The 23,194-nt window shown below is 38.2% G+C and overlaps 1 protein-coding gene across 48 annotated transcripts in view; it reads right to left on the bottom strand.

Moving 5' to 3' along the window:
* LOC143908294 (uncharacterized) overlaps positions 1–23,194 on the bottom strand; it is a 155,743-nt gene that overhangs the window by 15,534 nt on the left and 117,015 nt on the right. For 23 of the 48 annotated variants that reach the window (XM_077425870.1, XM_077425864.1, XM_077425889.1 and 20 more), the window contains 3 exons: positions 7,159–7,227; positions 2,272–2,328; positions 205–273 (listed from right to left, as the gene is read on the bottom strand). In XM_077425870.1, coding sequence (XP_077281996.1) covers positions 205–273; positions 2,272–2,328; positions 7,159–7,227 — 195 coding nt within the window. Of the gene's footprint in view, positions 1–204; positions 274–2,271; positions 2,329–7,158; positions 7,228–21,582; positions 21,637–23,194 lie in introns of all 48 variants that reach the window. The other 25 variants (XM_077425878.1, XM_077425872.1, XM_077425887.1 and 22 more) reach the window with 5 other exon arrangements.

Below are 23,194 nucleotides of genomic sequence, written 5' to 3'. Positions count from 1 at the left end.
AAGTTTACTTATTATCGGATCAAAATACAGAAATATGCGAGATTAACACGAATAATTTTTGCCACTGTTATTTGTTAAAATTGATGTAAATCGAAAGTGTTAAAAAACGTTGTTAGCTTATTAAGTGTTACTGAAAGAGGAAAAGTCTACTAGAAGAAGGAAAAAGGGGAACGGTCTGTACAGTGCCCTTGAAAACGTTGATACCTTCATTCTCGTAAGGACGATCGCCGTCGAGGGAGTCCTCGTCGTAGAGACTTCGCGGGCGCTTCACATCTGCCGAGAAGAAAGCGAGACATGTGCGTGTGCACGTAAGATTCAAGTATTAAGACTACAGCACGTACGAATGAACGCATGAATGAATGAATAAATGGTTACGGTGTGCACCTGCCGTGTATAGTGATATGGTATGCAAATGTGTGCTTGCACGATTAAAACAATAAGTGGGCATTTACATGCGCGTGGTTGCTCTGTTAATGCAAGACTGTGGACAGATGTTGCAACGGAGAAAAGTAATGGACAAATCGTGTTGGACATTAATATCGATAGGTTCTGATAACTTTTGGTATACACAAATACAAAACTTCATTAATGAAATAATTAAGAATTAAAAACAAAGAAATGTATAAAATTTAAAATAACAAAAATTTATTCTATTATAGTTAGTTATTCTAATATATATATTAATGTATAAAGTACAATATATACATTGTCTTTTCATTGGCTGCTCTTTGCCTAGTAATCTTATCTTCGGCCCCCTTTTGCGATATCTCCATTTTATAAAATGACAATTCTCATTTTTCAAAGCGACATTTCCATCATATAATCCTCTGCCTTTTATTTCTTCGGAAAAGATAATCAGACTCTAAGAAAAGGCTGCGGAATAAATCTGCTTTGCAGATGACATTCGTTTTACAAGCACGATGAAAAACGGGCTTATGATCGCTTCTTATGATATAGAAAAAAAATCTTTTTCACTGAATGCGATATTAAAAATGTGAGCCGCATTCGCTAAGAAGCTTTCCAGACAAGCTGAGAATCGTGTACTAGTGAAAAAATATGCTTATTTAATCAGCCTCTATTATTACCAATACATGGATCAAGATATAATATTATGTAGAAAATTTCATAGCGTCTAGCATAATTTAACAGTTCAGAAAGAAATGTTAATTACAAAAATACAACGTATACATATATTTTAATAAAATATATTTACTCTATTTTTACTTTTTAAGAAAATATATTTTACTCTGTAAAATAATCCGTTTACATTAGGACATGTGAGAAAAAACGTTTTTACAGTGTATTATTATATGTTTACTATATATTATATTTAAACAGGATTCACGTTCGCGAATGCAACGACACATTTCGCGATATTAGTAAATATCGCGATATACTTTTTTCAATATCGTTTATTAAATTTATAAACATATCAAGGGATTAGTATTCAAACTGGAAAGCGTTAACCACGTTATTCGTCGAATACGCACTCCGTTACACAATTGCCAAATTACACGACTCGTTAGAATCATTGTTATTTGTTGCATGAATACGTTTTTCATGAAATAGTGCGTGCCGACTGAAAAATCAATGAAAACGTTTAACATCAGCCTTGTTAAATGATCACCTAGCAACATCAATTTGACAGATCCTAATAAACGTGATTGGGAATTGTAATATCATTCTGCGGCTTGTCGTTAAAAGGACAAATATGTCATGACTCATATTCATATAAAACATATTTATCTTTTTTTTTAATACTCAGACATGATTGTTCCTTATGCTTACAGTTAGTTAAATTCGATCCTCGTGCAAATAGAAATCCGCATCAGGATTTGTCACGTTCTTCGTTGCATAAAATCGAATACATACGAATATATTCAGGCAGCAGTCTTTAGCCTTTCTAATTATAGCGCAGATATTAATTATCTCAATTTCAAATTGCAAATCACATTGAAATTACCGCGCGGGGGTACATTAATTTTTTGTTAGCAGCACAAATTATATGGAATCTCTTGAGTAACAAAATTAGAATCATGATACATATAGCATTTTCTTCTTTATAATCATTACTTCCGTAAGATTAGATGTGTTTCTGCACACAAGTACGCTCTTTAACGGGTTGGGATGCAGTCTCTTGGTCTTACAATTAGAAATCGCATCAAATACATCAAACACGACGATTCTGTCAATATTGTAAAGAGAGTGTTTAAATTCACACACAAGTCACACAATCATTATCGAAGCACGTTGAGCTCACGCCGAGCATACCTGTCAAAGCGAGGGAGTCATCACCACCAATCTGGGCGAACCAGTGCATCGTTTGTTCTGCGGAAGACAAATTCGAAGATATACACATTCTCTGAGAGAGTTATAAAGTTCGCAATACTCGTCGTGTGATAAGCGGCTGCCGCTGTGTCGGCAAAAGACGTGTGTTTAACGATCAACGATATATCAAAGTGCGTTGTAGATATAGCACTGGTTGTGGTTTATTGTTTACCTAAAGACGACAGTGTCGCGCATGTTACATGACACTTCGATTTACTCAACCACGATACACGCACATATTGCTTGCTAAACGATATTATTATTTCTGAAAAGAAAGCCGTTTAAATTAAATATCTAATTATGTTGCGGATCTTTTGAAGTTTATTTTGTAATAAATAAATACTGTAAACCTATCTGCGCAACGAATGCCATTCATTAATAAATCTCTATATTCGAAATTACATTTTCGTCGAGCGACGAGGTATTGATCGGCACCTCGTTATCCCGCGTACACACAATCGGTGCCAACGAAATCGTTCACTTTGCATCGATATTGCATGAATCCGATGTATAGAAGCCCCACTTTCTCCTACACTCGCTAATTGCAACGCGACCGGCTTATTTTCATTCTTCGTCGACGATCCATTTTTCGACAAGCGTCAACGGGTACGACCGTCAAGCTGCCAATGTTGTTTCCGCTCGCTGATTGCAAATACCAGGCGGGAGGGAGGAACGAAAGAGTGCGGGGACAAAGAAGGAGGAAACGATACACCTACCACCGATGGTAATTGGACGCGTCATTAGTAATGCGGCCACGGAATCGAATGGGAACGAGGTAGAGAGAAAATGCCGAAAAACGGGAGGAATGAAATGCCGAAGACTGCAGGGATGATGTGAAAAGGAGACATTTTCGAATATCGAGTTACGTCGTAACATGCAGAAGAGGATTCTCGACGATGAAAACAGCGTTGGATTTTTCAAACACATGGATAGTAATTGAAGACTCGCTCCCCTTTTATCGAAGATGGGAAATTGCCGAGAGCCACTTGCTCGCAAATGTAATTTGGAAGACGAATTCGTATCGAATCATTAGGGAAATATTCGATACTTGCTGAAGCGGTACAGCTCAAGACGTTGAGTGGAGCGCTCGAAAATCGCAAAGTAAAGAAAACTAAAGAGCCGAGGCAAAAAAATCACCGTATATATGGAAGTTTGATATCTCGTCGTGTCTGTTTCACTTAACCATTTGTGGGAAAATTGGCAGACTCTAATACACTGCAAAGTTTGCAAAAAATCATGAATTGTTAAAATAGGAACTTTTTTATCATTTACATCTGCGTCATCGCGCCGTGCTTTTGTCAATAAATCTCTTTTTGGAGGATTGTGTAATATAAGTAAAACAATCTTCAGCACTCTCGTATTTAATCAAGAACCAACATTTTACGTTTGGATAAACAACGTTAATATATATACGGAACCCAGTGCGGATATGACACGTAATCGCATTCTCGCGGATAAAAGAATGGCGAGAGAAAAAGTTTACTACAAAGCGCGTTCTATTCTCCTCTGCCCATTATCCTGATCAAACAGATTTTTCTTCTTCGACCGTCGAGAACAAAGAACTTCCAAAGACATCGAGGCGAAGATAATAATCGCTGAAGCAGCACTCTCGGAGGATGTAGATGCAAAATCCATCGTTTGGTATTGGTATTATACACGCAGTCCCTAGAGCTGTTAATCTCCAGTCATTCGGAAACGCACAATGCGTCCTGATCCATCCGTCTCTCTGAAAGCTGTCCTCCACACAATATTGCCGTTAATTCATCCGCTTTTGACGAATGAATTAACGGAATAACAAATGCGGTTGCGTTAAATACAACGCGCGAAGAATTATGAATTAAATGAGAAACCGAAATACTTCAGAACGGACTGCGAAGCGGTATTTCAAAAGAATTTTACATACAGAGCTTAAATATAATATATTTCCAGAATAAAAAAGAAAAATAAAATAGTAAATCCTTGCGATGAAAAAAGGTGTATTCTGCGGGATTGTCAAGTTATAAAAACTGCTTGTTAATGAATGCATGGAAGTGCCTTAGTACAATAAATCGCCCTTTCCAACACATGATATTGTTTTAGGCAGGTGGTTCGTTAAAATCCCGATTCTCTCGGCGATATTTACAGCGGTGTGTCCGCAATTTCGAGGCAATAGGTAAAGACAATGCAGTAACCGAGACAATTTAACGAACATAAGTGACACAACCGCGACGCGCGCCGTCGCTGTCGCCGTCGCCGTCGCCCGGAGGGAGATGCGCTCGTTCGAACTGGTGGGATATCTATCATACAGCTGCAGTCACAACCTCCGTCGCGTCGTCATCGTCTTGGAGGCTCAAACGCTGGAAAATCCATCGGTGGATACACACGACTCTGTTAATCTCCCTTCGTCTGAAAGTGGGTCGGAAAACAATGGAATATCCGTCGCTTCCATCTCTTGCTGTCTCCGTGCCACGGATGTTGTCTTCTCAATTCGCTCTCCCTTCACTTCTTTCCATCTCCCCGGCTTTTCCTCTCGAATTCTCTATTCATCCACTTGTCTATTCTATCTCGCCAACCTTGCTCGAGTGGCGGTGTAGAATGCGAATAGATACGCGGTTGGTTTAAGCTAGGCGAATGGTCCACGAGGTGTTGCCGCGAGTAACGATCGAGATTCTCTCATCGATGATCGTGCTTTTGACGTTTGCTGAAGTGTTATAATTATCGCGTCGGGTGATGACGCCAAGATATTTATTACAAATTATGTTTGGAGAGGAATATATCGTTACAGAGATAAGTTAACAATACTTTTATTTTTAGATGAATAATCTACGTGAAAGAACAAATTTTAGAAAAACTTTCATATTAAATCATTTATTTTCTATGATTATACATTTTATGATGTTAATATTTACTTATATATTCATGTATTAAATTTACAATTTATGCAAGATCGATTTCTGTCTATTGATCGTACGATACGACTAAAATATATTTGTAGGAATATTTTTTATTTATCGCAGAATTAATTTTACGTGCTAAATTTTTAATGAGGTCGTGGTTAATGATCGAAATTGACCTCATTTCTCGAGCACTAGTGTTTTACTAATATTTAACGAGCGAACGTGCTTCCTGAGCACGAACGATATTTGTATTTCGAATTTAAAGTCTCGATAATTCTCTCTCTCTCTCTCTCCGTCTTTTATATTAGTTAAACAAAGGCATTTTAAATATTTTACAAGTACTTCGTTAGATTTTAAGTAAACTGGAGAAAGTAACTCGAGGAAAGACATACACACGAATGTTCACCCCAGATAATATTTTCCCATTCTCTTGCATTATTCTCTCGTGTAAAACCTGTTATTAAAATAAAAGACAATTTAAACTTTCGATTAAACTTTCAACCACATATAAAAATAAGTATAAAAATTAATGTGATATATTTAATAAATTATCTGGCGCGAGTTACACGAATGCACACACTCATATTCGACGCATGGACCTCATTAGTCCAGATTTAATTATGTCAATCAGTGAAACGTATCAAATTATACAATTGTGTAATAAATTAAGTACGCATCGCGTTCTTCGTTTCGAATTCCATTTTTATTATGCGCTACCATGCGCGCAATTTTTCCGACTGTACGAAGGACTTATTAGCAATTTCACGGGTGCTTTTTACGATTGATTAAACTAAGGGCATCTCTCACAAAAGCGCGGAGCGCAATTGAAGCGTTATTAAATCCACTTGACCGTTTCGCAGGTCGAACTGAGAGAATTTCACTCGTTATCTACCGTGACCCAGAGGTCGTATTACGAATTCGTAGCGACTCGATAGTGCTTTCAATTCCACCACAGATTGAAAAGCAGTTACGCGGTTTCCCATAGTTACGAGATTAATATCATTATCGACTGGAATATCGGTGACGTACAAGCCTACATTTCTATGAAAATTCGCCAAGGACTTTAAATTTACGCTAAATATTTGGCGAACTGGTTGTTTTCGTGCAACTTTGCTAAGTGATTTCACTCGTTTTTAAAAGGAACGAAATGAGGAAATTTATAAAATAGATTATTTAATACCATCATAATTTAACAAAAATTAGCAGAATCTTAAACATGGAGCGTTTATATACTAATAGAATCGATAGAAAAAAGCTAACTATAAGCAGACGTTTCTTATTTCCTTTTTAAACACTTTGAGCAATTTTATGTCGTGATTCTTTGCATTTTGAAAATATAACGTGCTGTAAGTGTCAAATATTTTCCAAGCCTCTCCAATAAAAACTGACCTGTGTACTTGTATGTACGTATGTCTGTGTCACTATTTGTATCACAAATAAATGATCAAGCTGTGCCCTCAAGCATATGTCGGAAATGTCGGTAGACACGGGGTGCGATATTGAAAAGTGCATCCAAATCCGCCGTGTAAATGTCAAAAAGCCACCGTGAGAGGTATCACATATCGAGCGTCACACTCGCTACGAAGTAATGAAAAGTTTCCGAGCTGGTGCTTTTTAGAGTTTCGACGAAAACCAGCTAGGATACATCCAAGATAGATGAGAGAAGGAGAAAAAAGCTTGGTTAAATGAAATTCTACAGCGTTAGCTACCGAGCACACCGTCTTACATCATTTATATAACAAAGGTATTTCATTAAAATAATATCTTTGCGGAAAAATTAAAAAAATTAAGAATTATTTATTAAATTATAGCTATTCTTAGTGTTGCTAAGACTATCAAATCATTTAATTGTCTATTTTGAAATACAATGTAATGATCCTTTCTGCTCGGTAGACTACAGTGTTTTATTACAGCAAACGAAAATACCCTGAATACAATTGTGTTCCAAACTTACCCTTCGTGAGAGAGTGGCGATTGTGTGCAGAACTGGACCTTTGGTTAGTTTCCTCAGGAGCGGCTCCAGCTGCAACATAAATTGTTCCGCGTAAAACAACTCTCTCCTTGTAGCGGAGTTAGTTATTGAATATGCGAGCGTATTACGGCGGTATTCTATAGTAACCGCATTAATTCCTCATAGTGAAACAACTGGTGTCATCCGGTGAAAGACAGATGACAAGAAATTTAATTAAAGTTACTATTTTAGGTTACATTACCCCTAAATTCTGAGAATTTAATTTAGGATTACTGATTAAAGCTGTTATCTATAATTTCTCAAAATTTAGGATAGAATTCTATTTATAATTTCAAATTATGTGTATTTCAACACATATATATTTCAATACATGTATGTGATGCGAATTATATTATCTAAAGTTGGCTTAATTTCCTGGAACTGACTAATTACAGTATAGAATAATTTACAACTTTGTAATTAGCTTCGCGACTCAATATTCAAAATTAGGTACGCGTGATAAAATTAAGCAGATGGGAGATTCCCGAGAACCCGAGATACGTCTATCGTTAAACGCGAGGAAGTTTCGCACGTCGTTTCTAATCGCAAACAAAACCGAGATATTGACAGCGAGCGAGGCGGGATACTCATACGTGCCAGAAATTGCATTATGCCAATGAGTATATCGAATCGTGCGACGCATGTGAGTAAGGGCATGTAAACTAGAGGCGCGCTAGGACGAGGAGTTGCGTATCTGGGTATCTATCCTATACGAGTGTATAGGGTAGATGCGGGAAGGTAGTTGAACTTCGACATTTCACAGAGAGGGTCTTTTCCTTCCATTACGCGGAGATATTCACCGACTCAATTGGGTAGAACTTGGGCGTGCTAGTGAAAAGGTTCGATATATGCAGGCTCATGTCTTCTGAATGAAGCGTATATATCTCCAGCGTAATTCACTTCGAAGTTCAATGAGTTTCGTTCTTATTTGCGAAGAACTTATTGCTACTTAATTTCGCAAATAATTCACAACAGTCAAAGAACAATCGTTAACAAACATCAATTATTATGTAAGTCGATTCCAATTGAGTTATTCATGTAGATCAATTCCAATTCTAGAGAATCTACATTATAAACATAAACGCACGTTACCTTTTAAAAAAGAATACGTGTAAAAATGTATAAATATAAATACATATGTAATTAGAATAAGAACGTACATTTGGACATTTATATTCATAATTAATTTAGAAAAATTTACATACCGCTAAAATGTTAATTTAAACTTTTTAAAAGCGTGCTAACAAGGAATGATTTTTTAACGTAGTAAGAGAGACGAATTACTATTTTTAGCTTAATGTAGCAGAATAAGATTTTAAGTGAGAGCATATAGAGAGAGAAAGAGAGAGAGAGAGAGAGTAGGAAGAGACTAATCCGAGTCGGCGGTGGATCTCGCTTCCTACAGCAGGTATGCCGTAGTTTAAAGTATCGGGCGGTGGATAATGACGCGGAACGACGGATGAAGACGCTAATGATGATAACGCGAGACGTTTATAGTGAGAAGAGAAAGCATTTTATCGCGCGTCGTCGGCGTTCACCATCGATGGCCGCTCTTACGAGGACAGCACTCGAAATTCTCGCTAAATTCGCGCTATTAAGACGTCGCAGTTTGCGGATAATAAGGAAGGATAGGGTGAGACGCCGAGATGAACGACGAGATAAAAACTCCAATGCGGCGCGCATCGCGAAAGGAAACGCGGAGCACGGGGCGAAAAGCCGGAGCGGGATCTTTTGTGGTTTAAAGATCCCGGAGGTCTGTGTGTGTACTTTGGAAGGTGTCGCGGACGATTTGTCAGGATTGGAGGGGTCTCGCTGAAAAGAGAATCCGGCTCGTTTAACGACGTTCTCGCTGGCGTGCGACCTCACGTAAAGTACAATAACCGCTGTTGACTTCTCGAAAGTGCATTAACTAACTTTGTTAATTGTGCTAGGGAGTAAATACGAAATTATTTTCTCATTAACCTAGATTTAATCTTGATTTGCGACCGAAATTAATCGGTAGAAAATTATACGCGATGTATGAAGCGTTCAGAAAAAAGTAAAGCAATAAACACGAGTATATCCTGAGCTTTTGCACCTGTACGACGAGCGGGCCCAGGTTCAAATAGCAAATACTACATAATTTCGCTATTTACCAACTGTTGACGCAAGAATCATGAATAAAACTAGTCGCTATCTGACTACACTTGGCAATATATGAAACGGTGTTACGTGAAAGCATTCGTCCGCGAAAACTTCTGTATTTTTAGCTTAGAGGAGGTTTATGGGACAACCTAACATTTTTTGCTGCGAGAGCTAATTAATTTTGCAATAATAGCAAAACATTTTGTTGCAATAGCAAACAGTTTTGCTGAACTTATATAAATTAATTGTTCTTTCTATTTTTTGTTGTTCGGAAAAATAATCCATTTCCTAAAATTCGGAATTCCTGAGCATGCGGAAGCTAATACTTATAGTTAGTGATGCATATTACATTTGCTACATTGCTCGGAACTCGGTGGCGTCTCAATTTTTTAATGGAGTCTTTTATATTCCCGCACGAACTGGAGCTCGCCTGGAGATGCTTTTCTGGGTGTGTAACAATTCTTATCGCATCTCGCCAGTCAGAGTTACGCTCTCTCTACATAGCTATTTAGGGAAAAAAGCGCGCTCACTAGCGGCCATAAATTTTCGGGTATTCTTTTCGGGCATTCTCATGCAAAATAACCTGGAAAAACTAACTAAGGGATGGTAATATATGGAAAAATTTCAGAAGATGCAGAACAGATTTTCTTTAATAAAACTTTAAACCCTTTTGCATTGTTAAATTACATTAGCTTTAAACATTATTTTCTGTGCAATTAGATAGAGTTTGAATTTGTGCGCAGAGAAGAAACTGCACACACATAATACGGGTATGCAGAAAATACGCGTAAAGATTGTTATTTCCAACGTTATTTCCACGAGAAGCGTTACGTGAACAGGAAACTCGGTTTCTTGCGTTACGTAAGACATTCGCGCGCAGACGACAGAATCAATTTGCACAAATCTCTGGACTGTATTGTTAATAAATTATGAACAAGAATGTTGGCTTGACACGAATTAATTCTTCGCCTCCCTTGCTGAGGCCGCCTGATACTGGTATAAGCCTGATACTAGTAGATTCATTTGCAGGTCATTACTAGAACCGGTGATTACCTCGTCGCGTTGCGTACATTCAAATGCACTCCAAGGTCCCGGGAGCAAATATTAGCAGTCGTTTAACTAGTTGGCAAATACATGCTAACGCATTTAGCACGACGGTCACTGACGGTGATTCGGCATTGCCGTGTGTATACACACAGTGGGTCGATAAACAATACGGAAATGCAAATCTACATCGAAAGCTTTCAAATCGGTTTTAACGTTTGACAATTTACGAATGAGGCAGCACCCGATGCATTATCTCTATAATTCGAAAAATCGGCGGAGAATTTTTGTTAAATGAGCTCTTCTACATAAACATCGAACAACTCTTAAATAAACGTAGATTCGAAATAGCCCGATCATATCTAGATCCTATAATCGCACGTCTAGTAAGATAATGTCATACCTTTCTCTCGTTGTTACAAACAATATGATCGATCTTATTTGACAAGATTTAACAACATCCATAATTTTACGAATGAAATATGTATTTTGATAAGATTATCAGACAATTCGGAATCATTCAGCCGTATCTTTTTTTTTTTTGAAGTACCAACAGTGTCACGTCGATGTAATCGGGCATATCGTGTATTGGAACGGGTCAACGTAATGAACTTGTATTGACCGGTTTATATCGGACGCTGAAGAGAGTTAATTGCTGCCAGGCGCCGACGAAGAATTAGCAGGTGCTCGCTCGTCAGAGTATCCCGACGTGCACCGATGACAGGACACCCCACGCCGGTACTTTGAAAAGGCGCTTAAATTGCCGGCAGTGCAATCCCTGAGAGCGAGGCGTATATCTTGATCAGACAATGGAGAACCGCCGCCCCTCGCGTCGCAATTAAATCGTCAATCGACCGTGTAGCTAATTGCAATGTTCTGGTACAATATACACTTTTCACGAACGCAAGAGTGTAAGATAAATGCGTATCTTATTCTCGATCGAAACTTCCAGGATCGAACTTATTAAAGTAGTGTTAAATTAAGGTAGTGAGAAAAGATCCGATAATAAGAAATTAAACGAGAGAAGTTGGGAAGAATATGAAGTAAAATAAAGCGATGCATTCACGAGAGATGCGCGATAGCTTGATTTTTTTTCTCAATTTGCATATGTCTGTTCTTACGTGCTATTAAATTTTGTATTTAATCTAAACGGGCCGAAAGTATCTATAATTATATTATATCCTTATGCATTAAGATTGAAGTTTATTAAAAGGCTTCAAAATTGAATTTGACGAAACTGATAGCTTCGTTATGCCAATATCGATATTTCCGGTCATGAATATTTTTATTAAAAAAGCCTTATCACACAAAATCGCTATTTTCATGAGAGTAGTTCATTGTTTCTTATAAGAAAGAAGGTTGCAATGCATTTGCGAAAAGCCAAGGAGAAAGCCCGAAGTCGTTTTTCTCCCTCGTCAAGGCAACACAGAGCCTTAAAAGTACGAGGCTGCCACGAGGAAGAAAAGGGAGAACAGTGATGGACGGAAAGGGCGACGGCTATCAAGCGATATATTAATTTAACGGCTGGGTGGTCTCTAACAAAAAAACAGGGCGATCTATTAGACCTGCGAGTAGAAAATAAGCTCTCGAGAAACCAGAACTTTAATCGTTCGCGACAATCATCCCCTCTGACAATATTAGGATTGCAATAAGACTTGCCTTGTCTTAAATAATACAGTTCGCAGAAAAACATAAATTTTTTCGAAATGTCAGGGAATTTTTGAAATTACTTTAAAATCGTAAAATGGAAACAGAGAGGAGAAGAGATGAATTGGTTTCGACCCTAAAATCAGGAAATAAATGTTTTTGAGATAATGTTAAAGCGCTATAAATTTTTACAGGATACAGATCACGCATTAAGCGATATTATTCGAACAAACTTTCATTATGCATCTCAAAAAAATGCATATTTCAACAGTGGTTGGCGCAATGATTCGCGTTTACGGTGGCGACGAACATAAACGCGGGCTTCCTCTCGGTTATGATCGTCCCCGTTAAACCAGATTGTTATTCGCCGTAATAACATCGACCGCAAATATGAAGAAGAGAGAAACATCTATTGTTCGGCGCGAATGCCGCGATTATTTCATCTGTAATATATACGCCGGCCACTATTTTGCACCGAGATAAATGCAATCGTAAAAGTATGGAATTGTCTTGAAGAAAAACAAGGAAAAAAATTGTACGCTCGAGGAATTGTAATCCTTCTTGTATACTGATGAGAAAAAATCCGTTTTGCTTCCGACCTGCTTCAGACCGAAATTTCGCTGCGGCTCGCGTTGCCACTTCTTCCGAGTGGGAATCTATCCAGCATTTTTAAATTACGTTACTTTCTTCCGCGCATTAGAATTTCATAAGAATTCCTCGGAATGAATGTTAAGTTCTATTCGTTTCTCGCGTTGTATAATTTTGTATTTAATTCACATTATTTCTTTCCCTTGAACCGTCGTTTAACTCATAACGACTCCAAGTTTCGAATGCAGTGCCAAGTGTGAAAAGACCGCATATCGCTCGAACTGACATTTATCCATACTGAAAATGTCAGAGACAAATGTTTGCAGTGATAAATGATCCACATGGTCAGACACGTCGACTTACACCGAGGTTCAATTCCCGGTACCAATTTCTAGGCGACGTTTGTGTCATTTTCATTGTCTTTGACATTGTTTGTGTGTCATTGTTCATTGTCCATCCTAAATTTTTTTGTTGCGTGTTTTCGATAATTTTTACTTGACTGTATCTTCACGGAGCGACTTCGTCGATTTATCAGTGTCGCGATGTTGGGCGCTAGTTCAAATTATTCGCTATCAATCTCAAGATTGTTTGACATGTAAAAAGCGTTGAATGCGCAAAATAAAATGTTACAATATTATTTAACTTCTTTCTCAGTAAATTTCTATACAGAATAAAGAATGTATTTCGTGAGAAGAAATCGTAAATATTGCAAGTACAAAATATGAGACTATAATAAACAAGGAAATATTGTCAGAGCTCTGCCAATCTTTTTTGTATTTCAGTTTAATCATAGTGAGCACTTTGCGCATCGCATTGTGATTTGAAACACTACAATGAAGTATTTACACGTGTGTATCTTAAGAGTATGTACATACGATTATTTACCAGAATCCGAAACATCGGGGTTTCTACGTAATTTACGGAGCGAATAAAGAAACGTTACTTTCCTTAATAAAATGCGTTCCACCGGGAATCGGCTAGGAGCAGGCGGATAAAAAATAGAAGGAAATGTATGTGTTGCGTGCGCGTCGGAATAATATCGGAGGCATCGACGTCAGCGTGTTCCGAATAAAATAATGTCAGCGCGATGTTAAGGTTTTAATCATTTTAATCCACGCCCGGTCGAATAAAGTGCGTGACACAAATAACAGCTTTTGCATAAAAATGAGATAAATGCGACCCCTTGAAAAATACTGTCTATATACAACTAAAAAAAAATTTCGATTTTGTTAAACCTTAACGTGCATACCTTTTTTCGGTACCTTCTAACTACATAAGTGCGTACGTGAGTCTGTCACGTTCAACGCTGTTTTTCCCTACTTTAAAGTATTTTAAAAAATCTGAAAAAATTTATGAAACATCTGTCTACATATTGTAGTTGACGATTTTATAGTCATTTTGATAAACATCGTTTATTTAATATTTTCTGGCAGGCTTGCAAGTTTTACAGTTATACGCGCAGATATCATTTTAGCTCGGACGCCGTTGACCCACGTATGCCAAGGAAAGGCCAAGACGAGGGGTCATTAGTCATTATGAAAATTGGACGATGGCAGATTCAGTAATAAGGATATTCTATCAAAGCATTCCGACAAAGACGCCTCCACGATTATTTGCATGACAAATTAATTGTTCTGACGTCCGCGGAATGCAATTATAATTTAATTCGATGCGCGTCAAATGCCACCTGCGCTGAATCGCCTTAATTTTCTGACCGTCCGCTGACGTACAAGCGTCGACGTTCCGCATGCGGAAGGGACACAGCTGATTCAATTCGAAACTCTCGCTTGGACGTTTGATATGGATTCATTTGCATCTGCAGAATCATCTCACGAAATCACGCGTGCTTTCCCCTACGTGGCTTGTGTCCCTACGTCGACTGAATGGTTACTAAATTACCGCACGAATCCAGATAGCATGTATATAGGTATCTATATACGTGTACGAAAAAAAAATCCAACGATCGATTCAAATTCAACAGGCACTTTACGGAGATTTGAAATCACGAGAGATAGGCATTACCTCTTAAAATATATAATCGATAAATATCTGATATAAAGCGAGATACGTTCGGTGCAGGCAAGGGCGAAATTTCGTGCAGCCTACTTGTCGTATCTATCGCATCGAGAACGATTTTTTGTATGCGGATATAAAACGGCATCGCCGTTTGAAAAACTAGAAATAAAAGGGTAGAGGAAAAGTCACAAAAAAATATTCACGTATCGGACAGGAAAAACAAAGGCAGGCTTATCCGAGCCGACAATTCAGACCTCGGCGCTTGTTTTCATTTCGCGCTGCTGCTCGATGATGCAGGAAAATCGACCGCCGTATCCAAAAATATAAAACACCGAGAATGGCCGCGAGAATTTCGGAGCGATTACCGTTTCATGTTCATTGAGACAAAAGCTGAGATTAAGCTTCACGCAGGAAACTTATAATTAAGAGATTAGATTTTGTTTCACCAAGTGTCGCTTCCCGAACTTTGCAGAGCGTACATTTGACTCATATGAGTGCACACCTTACAGCGTATCTATATATATATAATCTTTAAAAAGACGCACAAAAGGGTGCGTGATTATATTTCCGCGAAAATGTAGCTGCGTTCTCGAGAGGATCTAAATGTAATTTGTATCTCAGCAAGGAATCTTTACTTTATTCTCTTCCACCGCGCGTTGTTGTTTTACTACTTCTGATTATATTTTGATTTGTCGTTACTTTAGTACAGAGAATGCTGTAGCGGAATTTACTTAACTATACTTTACGCTTTCTGTCCCTGAACGCCGGAATGAATAAATATCGATTCCCACGTCACGCAGCCATGTGTTTCTTGGCCATTTCGCCGAATCCAATTCCGGAATAGCATTTAGAGGGAACGGAATATATAGTTCATATTCATAGTTCATATTCTAGTGCGAGGGAAAACTATTTTCTGTCACCGTGCGCGCCACGTGCGTGGTAATATCGCCGGAACATATCTTTGAACGAGCCGAAAGTTTCGGCGAGGGGCATAGGTAAGAAAAATAAAGTTCCGGATACGAAGGAAAGGTATTCCGTGCACCTGGCAACCGCATATTCCGGAGCACGAAGGTATATCAGCGACAAAACGTCGCGAAGGTAAATTCTCGTATGTATGGAAAGTGTGCAGCTAGTATGATAACAACAGTCATATCTTTATTCGGTAACTGAAAGCTCTGAACGCTCGCTCGGAGACATAATAAAGACAAATGTTGGAGATTAAACGAAATTTCTATCAGATAAGGAAATAAATAAAAAACGCAGGGATAATGCGACGATGTGATCTAAAAAAAAGAAAAAAAGAATTGATAAAAAATGTATCGAGCATATGAATTACAGATATTAATTTAACAAGAGAAGACAATTTTATTGTTTAATTCACATATTACACAGTAACTTTTATTTATTTTTCGCCTTTGTGCCGGAAAATGTTTCCGCCGGAGGGCAATAGGCTATTTGCAGAATCGCGCGATAGAATTTCTTTCGGCTAGATATCTGATTATCCTGTCGAACCCCGTTTATGCATTTGCGCGGCGCTTTAGTCGAAGAAAGGAGATAAAAGCCGTGATATGACTCTATCTTCAAACGAATCTTAAGGAGAGAAAAGAATGCTCAATGAGGTCCGATTGCTCGCATTCTAACCCACAAAAATGGCTCGCGTCCTCTTCCGTCGGCTTCCTCACAGAGGAAAGTTCTCATTTTCTTCTTTTGTGGCGGATTTCAATTGGCAAGCCGTTGCCGCAAGGAATTTCTCTCTTCCAGCGATATCGTGGAGGCAAGATGGACCGAAACAGGACGGAAGTGTAAATTAGGTCACTCTATTAAGAGAGCAACAAAAAGCTGATGGTTTAATTTCCTCGAATCAAAATGCATTAGCGGCTGTATCTTTTGTGTATTTCAACAAAAAAAAAATGCAGCTAATCATGTATAGTTGTTCAGTCGTGTTTTAATGAAGTTCACTCCCGACAGCAGCAAATTATAAAATATAAAAGAAAGTGATAAAAATATAAATTATTATGCAGGAAAGTAAAATATCTAACGAAGTTAATACGCTATCAATTATTTTTGTTATTTTGTATCTAAGAAAGAGTAACTTTTAAAACTTTATCAAATAACTCAATGAAATTAATCATCATTGCGCGTGGAAGAATAAATAATCCTATTGTTTTATTCAAAGTTCATGTTCATCGTAAAAAGCGTTGCCGCCAAAGGGTCGTTCGTCACAAAGACGTGGGAATTCTATTTTCGCCATTCCTTAGAGCGCAGCGTCGCCAAGAATGAACGCCGGAAGCCTCGGTCGATTTTTTCGCGCCAGACCTCAATCCATCGGAATCTCGGGCTCGTTTATCACTCGAGCGCGAGTTCTACTGACTGCCGGCGAACAATCGGAAAATTTGTCGGGTCATTAGCATCTATACGATTGAGTCTACGCGATGGCCGATCCGTTGCGCCGAGCGCAGCCATTTCACTCGCCGTACCGTCTGCTGTCCGCACCATCTGATTAATGGCCGAAGTCGATCGTCAATTCATTCCACTCATTTTTCTCCGGGAAAGTCGCCCACGCTTTCGAGTTATTGATATTCAACGAGAAAACAATTCAATCGTCTCCCGGATATCGGGTGCGATGCGGATGACGTTTATGATTATGTTATAAATATTGTCGATTGTTATATTGTAATCTGTGCATATATATCATAGTTTGTGGCATTACGATGACATTTCTCGTAGGTTAAAGATGATCAAATGTCATTGAAACGGTGTTACTTCTTTTTTACTTTGCCAGTCTGACATTTTACGGTTTAGTTCTGCTTAGCCTTTTTCACACCGCCCTCTTCAATTTACGAGATTAGAATCGCGCTTTAAATAAATGATTCGTTTGATACTAGCTACTGATAAACGCTACTACTTTCGCCGCAATAATTACTATTCGTGTAAAATAGGATGTTTCTGGGTCGTCTAAGGTCCTGAGAAAAAAGGGCGACGCCGACTGCGTCTGTCCCGCCTTTTACAGAGTAATTGCAGTCGTAGCACTAGATAAGACCAGGATGCATTCTCAGTTCTTCCGGGAGGTCGTAAAAAAGGGCAGAAAAGCGAGCTAGGATCTGCGAGTGGCATTAATTTATAGCGCTGTTATTACACACTACTATCAAGTTATCGATATCTAATCTTTAGAGAAATTTTTAGCAACATTAACTGACAACAAATCTGTCTATCTGAGATCGTTGAACGCATCGTAAAACGCGAAGATATCCTTGTCAATTCGAAAACTTTAGAAATAATCGAAGTGTAATTATTCCGAAAAATGTTCTAAGGTTGATTAAAAAAAGAAACGGTTCCTTTAAATAGTGAGATACTTTGGTTTCTAATATATTTGTTGATATTTTTCTTAATTGTTGTTTTCGTTCTACGAATACTCAGCTATTTTTCGAATCAGATGAAATTCCATGCAACGGGCAAATGGTTATTGCCTTCGCGAAGACGGAGAAAGCCTCTTGGCTTGATGGCTCGGACCGAATAAACGCGAATTTACAGCTCGCATATATAGGCGCCCTAAATTGAACGATTTATCGACGTTGGGACCGGAGGCGCGCAAGAAACTCGTTAGCGAGGAATAGCTTTTAACGATGGACTTGGCCGCTACAACGAGGCGGATCTCGCAAATCCGGGAATACCGGCGATTCGAAACGACTGTTGTATGTAATATTACGCGCTTTTGCCTTTGCACGCGAGAATCGTAAACAATATCCCGTAATTAATTACTCGCAAGTCGGTTTACTCGCTAAGAGGAGTTCAGCGATCGCGCGCGTAAACTTGCAAAAATGCGCCGGGAAATAATTAATCGCCCATTAGCGTCGTTGAGCGTAATTATTGCTGCCGAGCATCGTGCGAAACGGAACTGCATCCAGCTGCGAGATAACCGATCGCCGTTTCCGCTTATACAACGAGACCCGTGCGGGTTCCGATGAGTTATGGCGGAGATGTCATATTGTGCCGCCTCCGTTAAATCCGCCACTAACAAGGGACAATATTCTTCCTTCGGGATTATTTTCCCACTGGAAAGCTTCACAAACTTAAAAAAACAGTATTGTCCTCTTTTAACGATCAAATCAGGTTAAAATTATTTCAATAATTAGATTTTTCTTCGTTTAGATCGTGATTAAATTTATACATTCACTATGCATAATATACATACATACGTCACCTATACGTAAGAACAATAAATTATCAAAGTCAACGAGGCTCTATAGTAGCAAACACATTTTACGGCTGGAGGAAACGTCGCTGAAAATTCCTCCCGACGGACGTTTCGAAAATTTAGTTCACATTCAAATCACGCGATCTGTATATAGGAAAAACTTAGACGAGATAAATGTTCGGAAGAGCACGACAGCTCGAGAGTGAAACAGCAGGTGAATCGACAACTTCTCGGATAGAAGCTTTGATGTCTGCCTTCCGGGTGTTCCCGAATGCATCCTGCACGTCGTCGAATCGAAGCGGACTTTCCGCTAACGTCTGGTTATTCCAAAGTAATTCGGGCAACGAGTATCGAGCAAAACGAACGACACGAACCCATCACCGCCTATTTCGCCGATTGAGAGATTCTTCGATACTTCCCGGTCGGATTTAATTAAAACAACGGTGGGGGTGGCTTCGCTATCCGAGGAAGCGCGCATCTCTAAGCTCGAGATGCACGACGTCGACAGCTTACGAAAACTTAGCCGTAAGCGAGACTTGTAAACTTGGTGTGAAATTTTGAAGCCATCAGCTCGCGATGAAATCTTGACGTCGTTTAATGTATACTGCGACGTCGCTGTTAATTGAAATCTTTGTCTCCCCTACGATCCCGAAAGTACGTTTAATCGGTGATGAAATTAGATTATCAGAAAAGAGAGGAGACAGCGTGTCGAGGATCTCAATCGGAAAGGAAGAAAGTCTTTGTGAGACAAGCGTTTTCTGCGATCCACGTAGAGTTACGTATACACTGAACAATATACAGTTATATGTATTTCTTTATGTGATGCAACGGCATACCGAGTTCAGTAAATTCTCTCACACGAGATGAAATATTCGACTCCTTTCTTCGTCGTAAAACGCAGTGGAAGAAGTTACTTAAAATTTGTTTTTTCCTCCAAAGTAAATAACTGTAGCTTGGCAAATACGCGGATCGAGGCATACCGAAAGTCCAAGTTTCGCCAGAAACTCCGGGATTCCACGATTTATAGTGTTTTTCATTGGCAGAACTGGTGCGTACTCAGTGCACATTAAGGCCGTTGTACACTGATTTAATCTCTAATATTTAAAGTAAAATGCAAATATTTTGACTGATAAAATACCTAGTACATATTTTACCAAATAGTGCAATAAAGAATATTGAGGATTTCATGATTTAACCCGTTTATTAAACATACACATTACGTTGATTTGTGTACAACGGCTTTAATGTGCACTGAGTGCGCACCAGTTCTGCCAAAGAAAAACGCTATTAGATACGCGTTCCAGATATTCGAACATCGTCGACCAACTAAGAAAGCTATTATAGTAAAATATATCTTCCCGGCAACTAATATCGCGGGGCATACCGAGGATCGATGTCGGAAGAGAACAACTAATGCGCCCGAAACTTACAAATGTACAAATTAAGCATCTGCCACTAGCCCCAAAATAGTGACTAAATAGAGTCGGTCACTATCCACTGTTAAATTCGCAGTGTCAAATTATACTAAATTTGAGTCATTTTCAACTATTTCTATATAAGTCGCCACTGCTCTTACTTACTTATCTTACTTACACTGCTCTTTTTGTATCAAAATTTATTATTTTAACACAAAACAGTATTATTAGGTAGTTACAAATAATAAAATGTTACTGGTTTAAATTTCATCCTTCAATATTTAACAGTGTCTTTACAGTCATGTACGAATGGCAGCGTGCATACAACAATCGCCATGAATTAGAAATATGATGACAAATTTTAAAATAAGAGTTCTCATAGTAGTTTAAAAAAATGTGTACAATTTATAAAATTCCAAAATCCATTACAAAATTAAAAATGGTAACTAATTTACTCGAAGAAATAATTAATTTGTAATATCAAAAGGTCAGAGTGCACAAGTGAAGCAGCTATATAATTTATTAGATCATGTCACGTTGAGATCATGTCACTGCAAATTTCAAGCAATAATCTTCATAATTTATAACTACGTTTAATCACGGTTGCCAGCAAACGACGTAATCGAATTAATGACCGAGAAACGATTTACTACTGAACTTCAACGCGACGTCGACGTTTATGCGAAACACGGGCAATAATATCACGCAACGTGAGTTTGATTGATAGTTTCGAAACTCTCGATTCAACCGGGATGACGTTCATCTCGGAAGAATGCCGGCAGTGTTGATTGAAGTTCGACAAAGATATTTCCGAGGATATTTCTCTCTCCCAAAGAGTGCGCGAACATTTGAAGAAAACGTTCCAACTTTGCGAGAGAGTTCCAAAGTGCGTTTTCCGAACAATGAGCAAAGTCATTTGTGTCGACAGAAAGTGACAGAAAAAAAGAGGACAAGTGCCAATGGGAAAAACGCTGGTTGAACGCGAATTGCATGGAGCTAAATCGAACAGTAACTTCGTTGGAATTAAAGTTCGTTATATTAATTGAGTCTTCTTATAGCCAGTAATCTCATTGCCGGCGATAACGTTTATCGTATCGCGAACTCCTTCAAGTTCCTTCAAATAGCACAGTGCGGTAAAAAGGAGTAAAGTCGAAAATCGATGTAAATACGATAATCTCCGATAATGATAATAAAGAAATTTCTTTTCTCTTCTCAGAGATTGAATGCTGTTAGATTTTGTTTCGGAGAAAATCACATTCTCGATTCTTAATGGGTATCAGTTGTAGAATCGTAAAAATTAAGGTTTAATTATGCAAATGGCTTTTCCACTATAAATACCTGACGCCGCAGAAGAAAGATAAGACGTTTCCATCAACTTGGGCGAATACTCACCTGGAAAAGAACAAGAAACATAACATTAGACATTTTGTCCGATTTAACGAATCCTGTAGACAGTGTCTCAGAAAGCTGCTTTTATTTGCTTGACTTCATCGTCATGCTTAACTTTATCTTAACATATATTTCATTTCAGCTTTAATTATCAACAGATTTAATATTGAAACATTAAAGCCCAAAACTTTAAGCTCTATAATCTGTATCCAGATTACAGAATGGATTTCTATTTATAATTTTGTATATCGTATATTTTAATTTTTTAAATATTTCTTATATGGCAAATAAAGCTATAAATATTCTTTATAATTTATAATAAATTCGATTGAATTCTTACATAAATTATAAATCTGTGAGTTTTAAATTCTAAATATCGAAGAATCTGTTGAAAAGACAATCGCGTTGAATTATTTAAAGTATATCTAATACGTCAGAAGACACATGGAAAGAAACTTGGTATCGCAAGCAAACCCCGAGGAGTGTCCTCGAGCATCGCGAGTTGGCACATTGCAAGATAGCTTCTGGTACTTTTAGGCTTCGAGTGCAGTCGATGCAGTTGCGAAAGTCTCGGGAAAAGAAGGGAAATTTCGATTACGAGAAAAGGTGCCGCGTCAAGATGCCAGCGCAGCGATTCGGGCATCCTCGAGTGTATCAACGTATTGCCTCTTATCAGGGATCTTGGCGAGAACGATCCGCCGCGATAGCAAAGCAAGTCAATAGCTCGTAAAATCCAATCGTATAATTTTCAACCCGCGTGACGCTTAATTATACAACGTACTGAATCATTTTTATTTCAAATTCTATATAAAATAATTTGAATAAAATATAAAACTTGACTATAAAATATATTTGACAATTCTATTGTTGAATCTTTTTACTATCTTTTTTAATGAAACGATTGCGGAATCTATTTAAGTTACTGAAATTATCTTAGTTACTTAAATTGTGTAATGTCTAAATATTATATTAGCTTTTTTTTAAACACTGATTACAAATTTATCAAAAAATCTGCGGCTATTAGAGATTGACGCGATAATAATAGGATGTATTTTAGGAGAGTATATAAAAGATTATAAAAATATCCAAAGGAAGAAAAGAGTACTCATGTCAATTACAGAGACGATCAGAGTCCCAGGACACAATAGGAAAGAGAACGACAAAAGGAACCCTCGCAATCGATCGCAGATTGTTTATCTAGGAATAAAGCAGCGCGGTCGCGTTCCAATCTTGTTACTTCTTTGAAGTCGAGTTTCCTTTTTCTATAAAGCATGGAACGTTACGCAGTGAAGAGATAAACGAGCCGGGTGCATCGCGCACGGAGAATTATATGAAGACATGAAATAAGTATCATCGTCAGAAGGATTCTCTCTCCAAGGCCTGCTCTCTTTTTAAGCTTCACTTTCTCGCAATGTGCGAAATAAAAATACATATACGACTGACTACGAAATATTTCTCGGTCCATATTTATTTTGCAGAGTTAAAATATGAAATGAAAAAAGTGAAGCGCAGAAATGTCAGAACGGTAGGAATCTGTGGTCGATTTTTTCTGCGATTTAGC

This window comes from Temnothorax americanus, unplaced genomic scaffold (assembly GCF_048541705.1).
Source record: "Temnothorax americanus isolate GAGA-0224 unplaced genomic scaffold, ASM4854170v1 Scaffold91, whole genome shotgun sequence".
In the NCBI taxonomy this organism is placed as follows: Eukaryota; Metazoa; Arthropoda; class Insecta; order Hymenoptera; family Formicidae; genus Temnothorax; species Temnothorax americanus.
The sequence above is the reverse complement of the archived record's forward strand: the minus strand, read 5'-3'. Positions and strand labels throughout refer to the sequence as shown.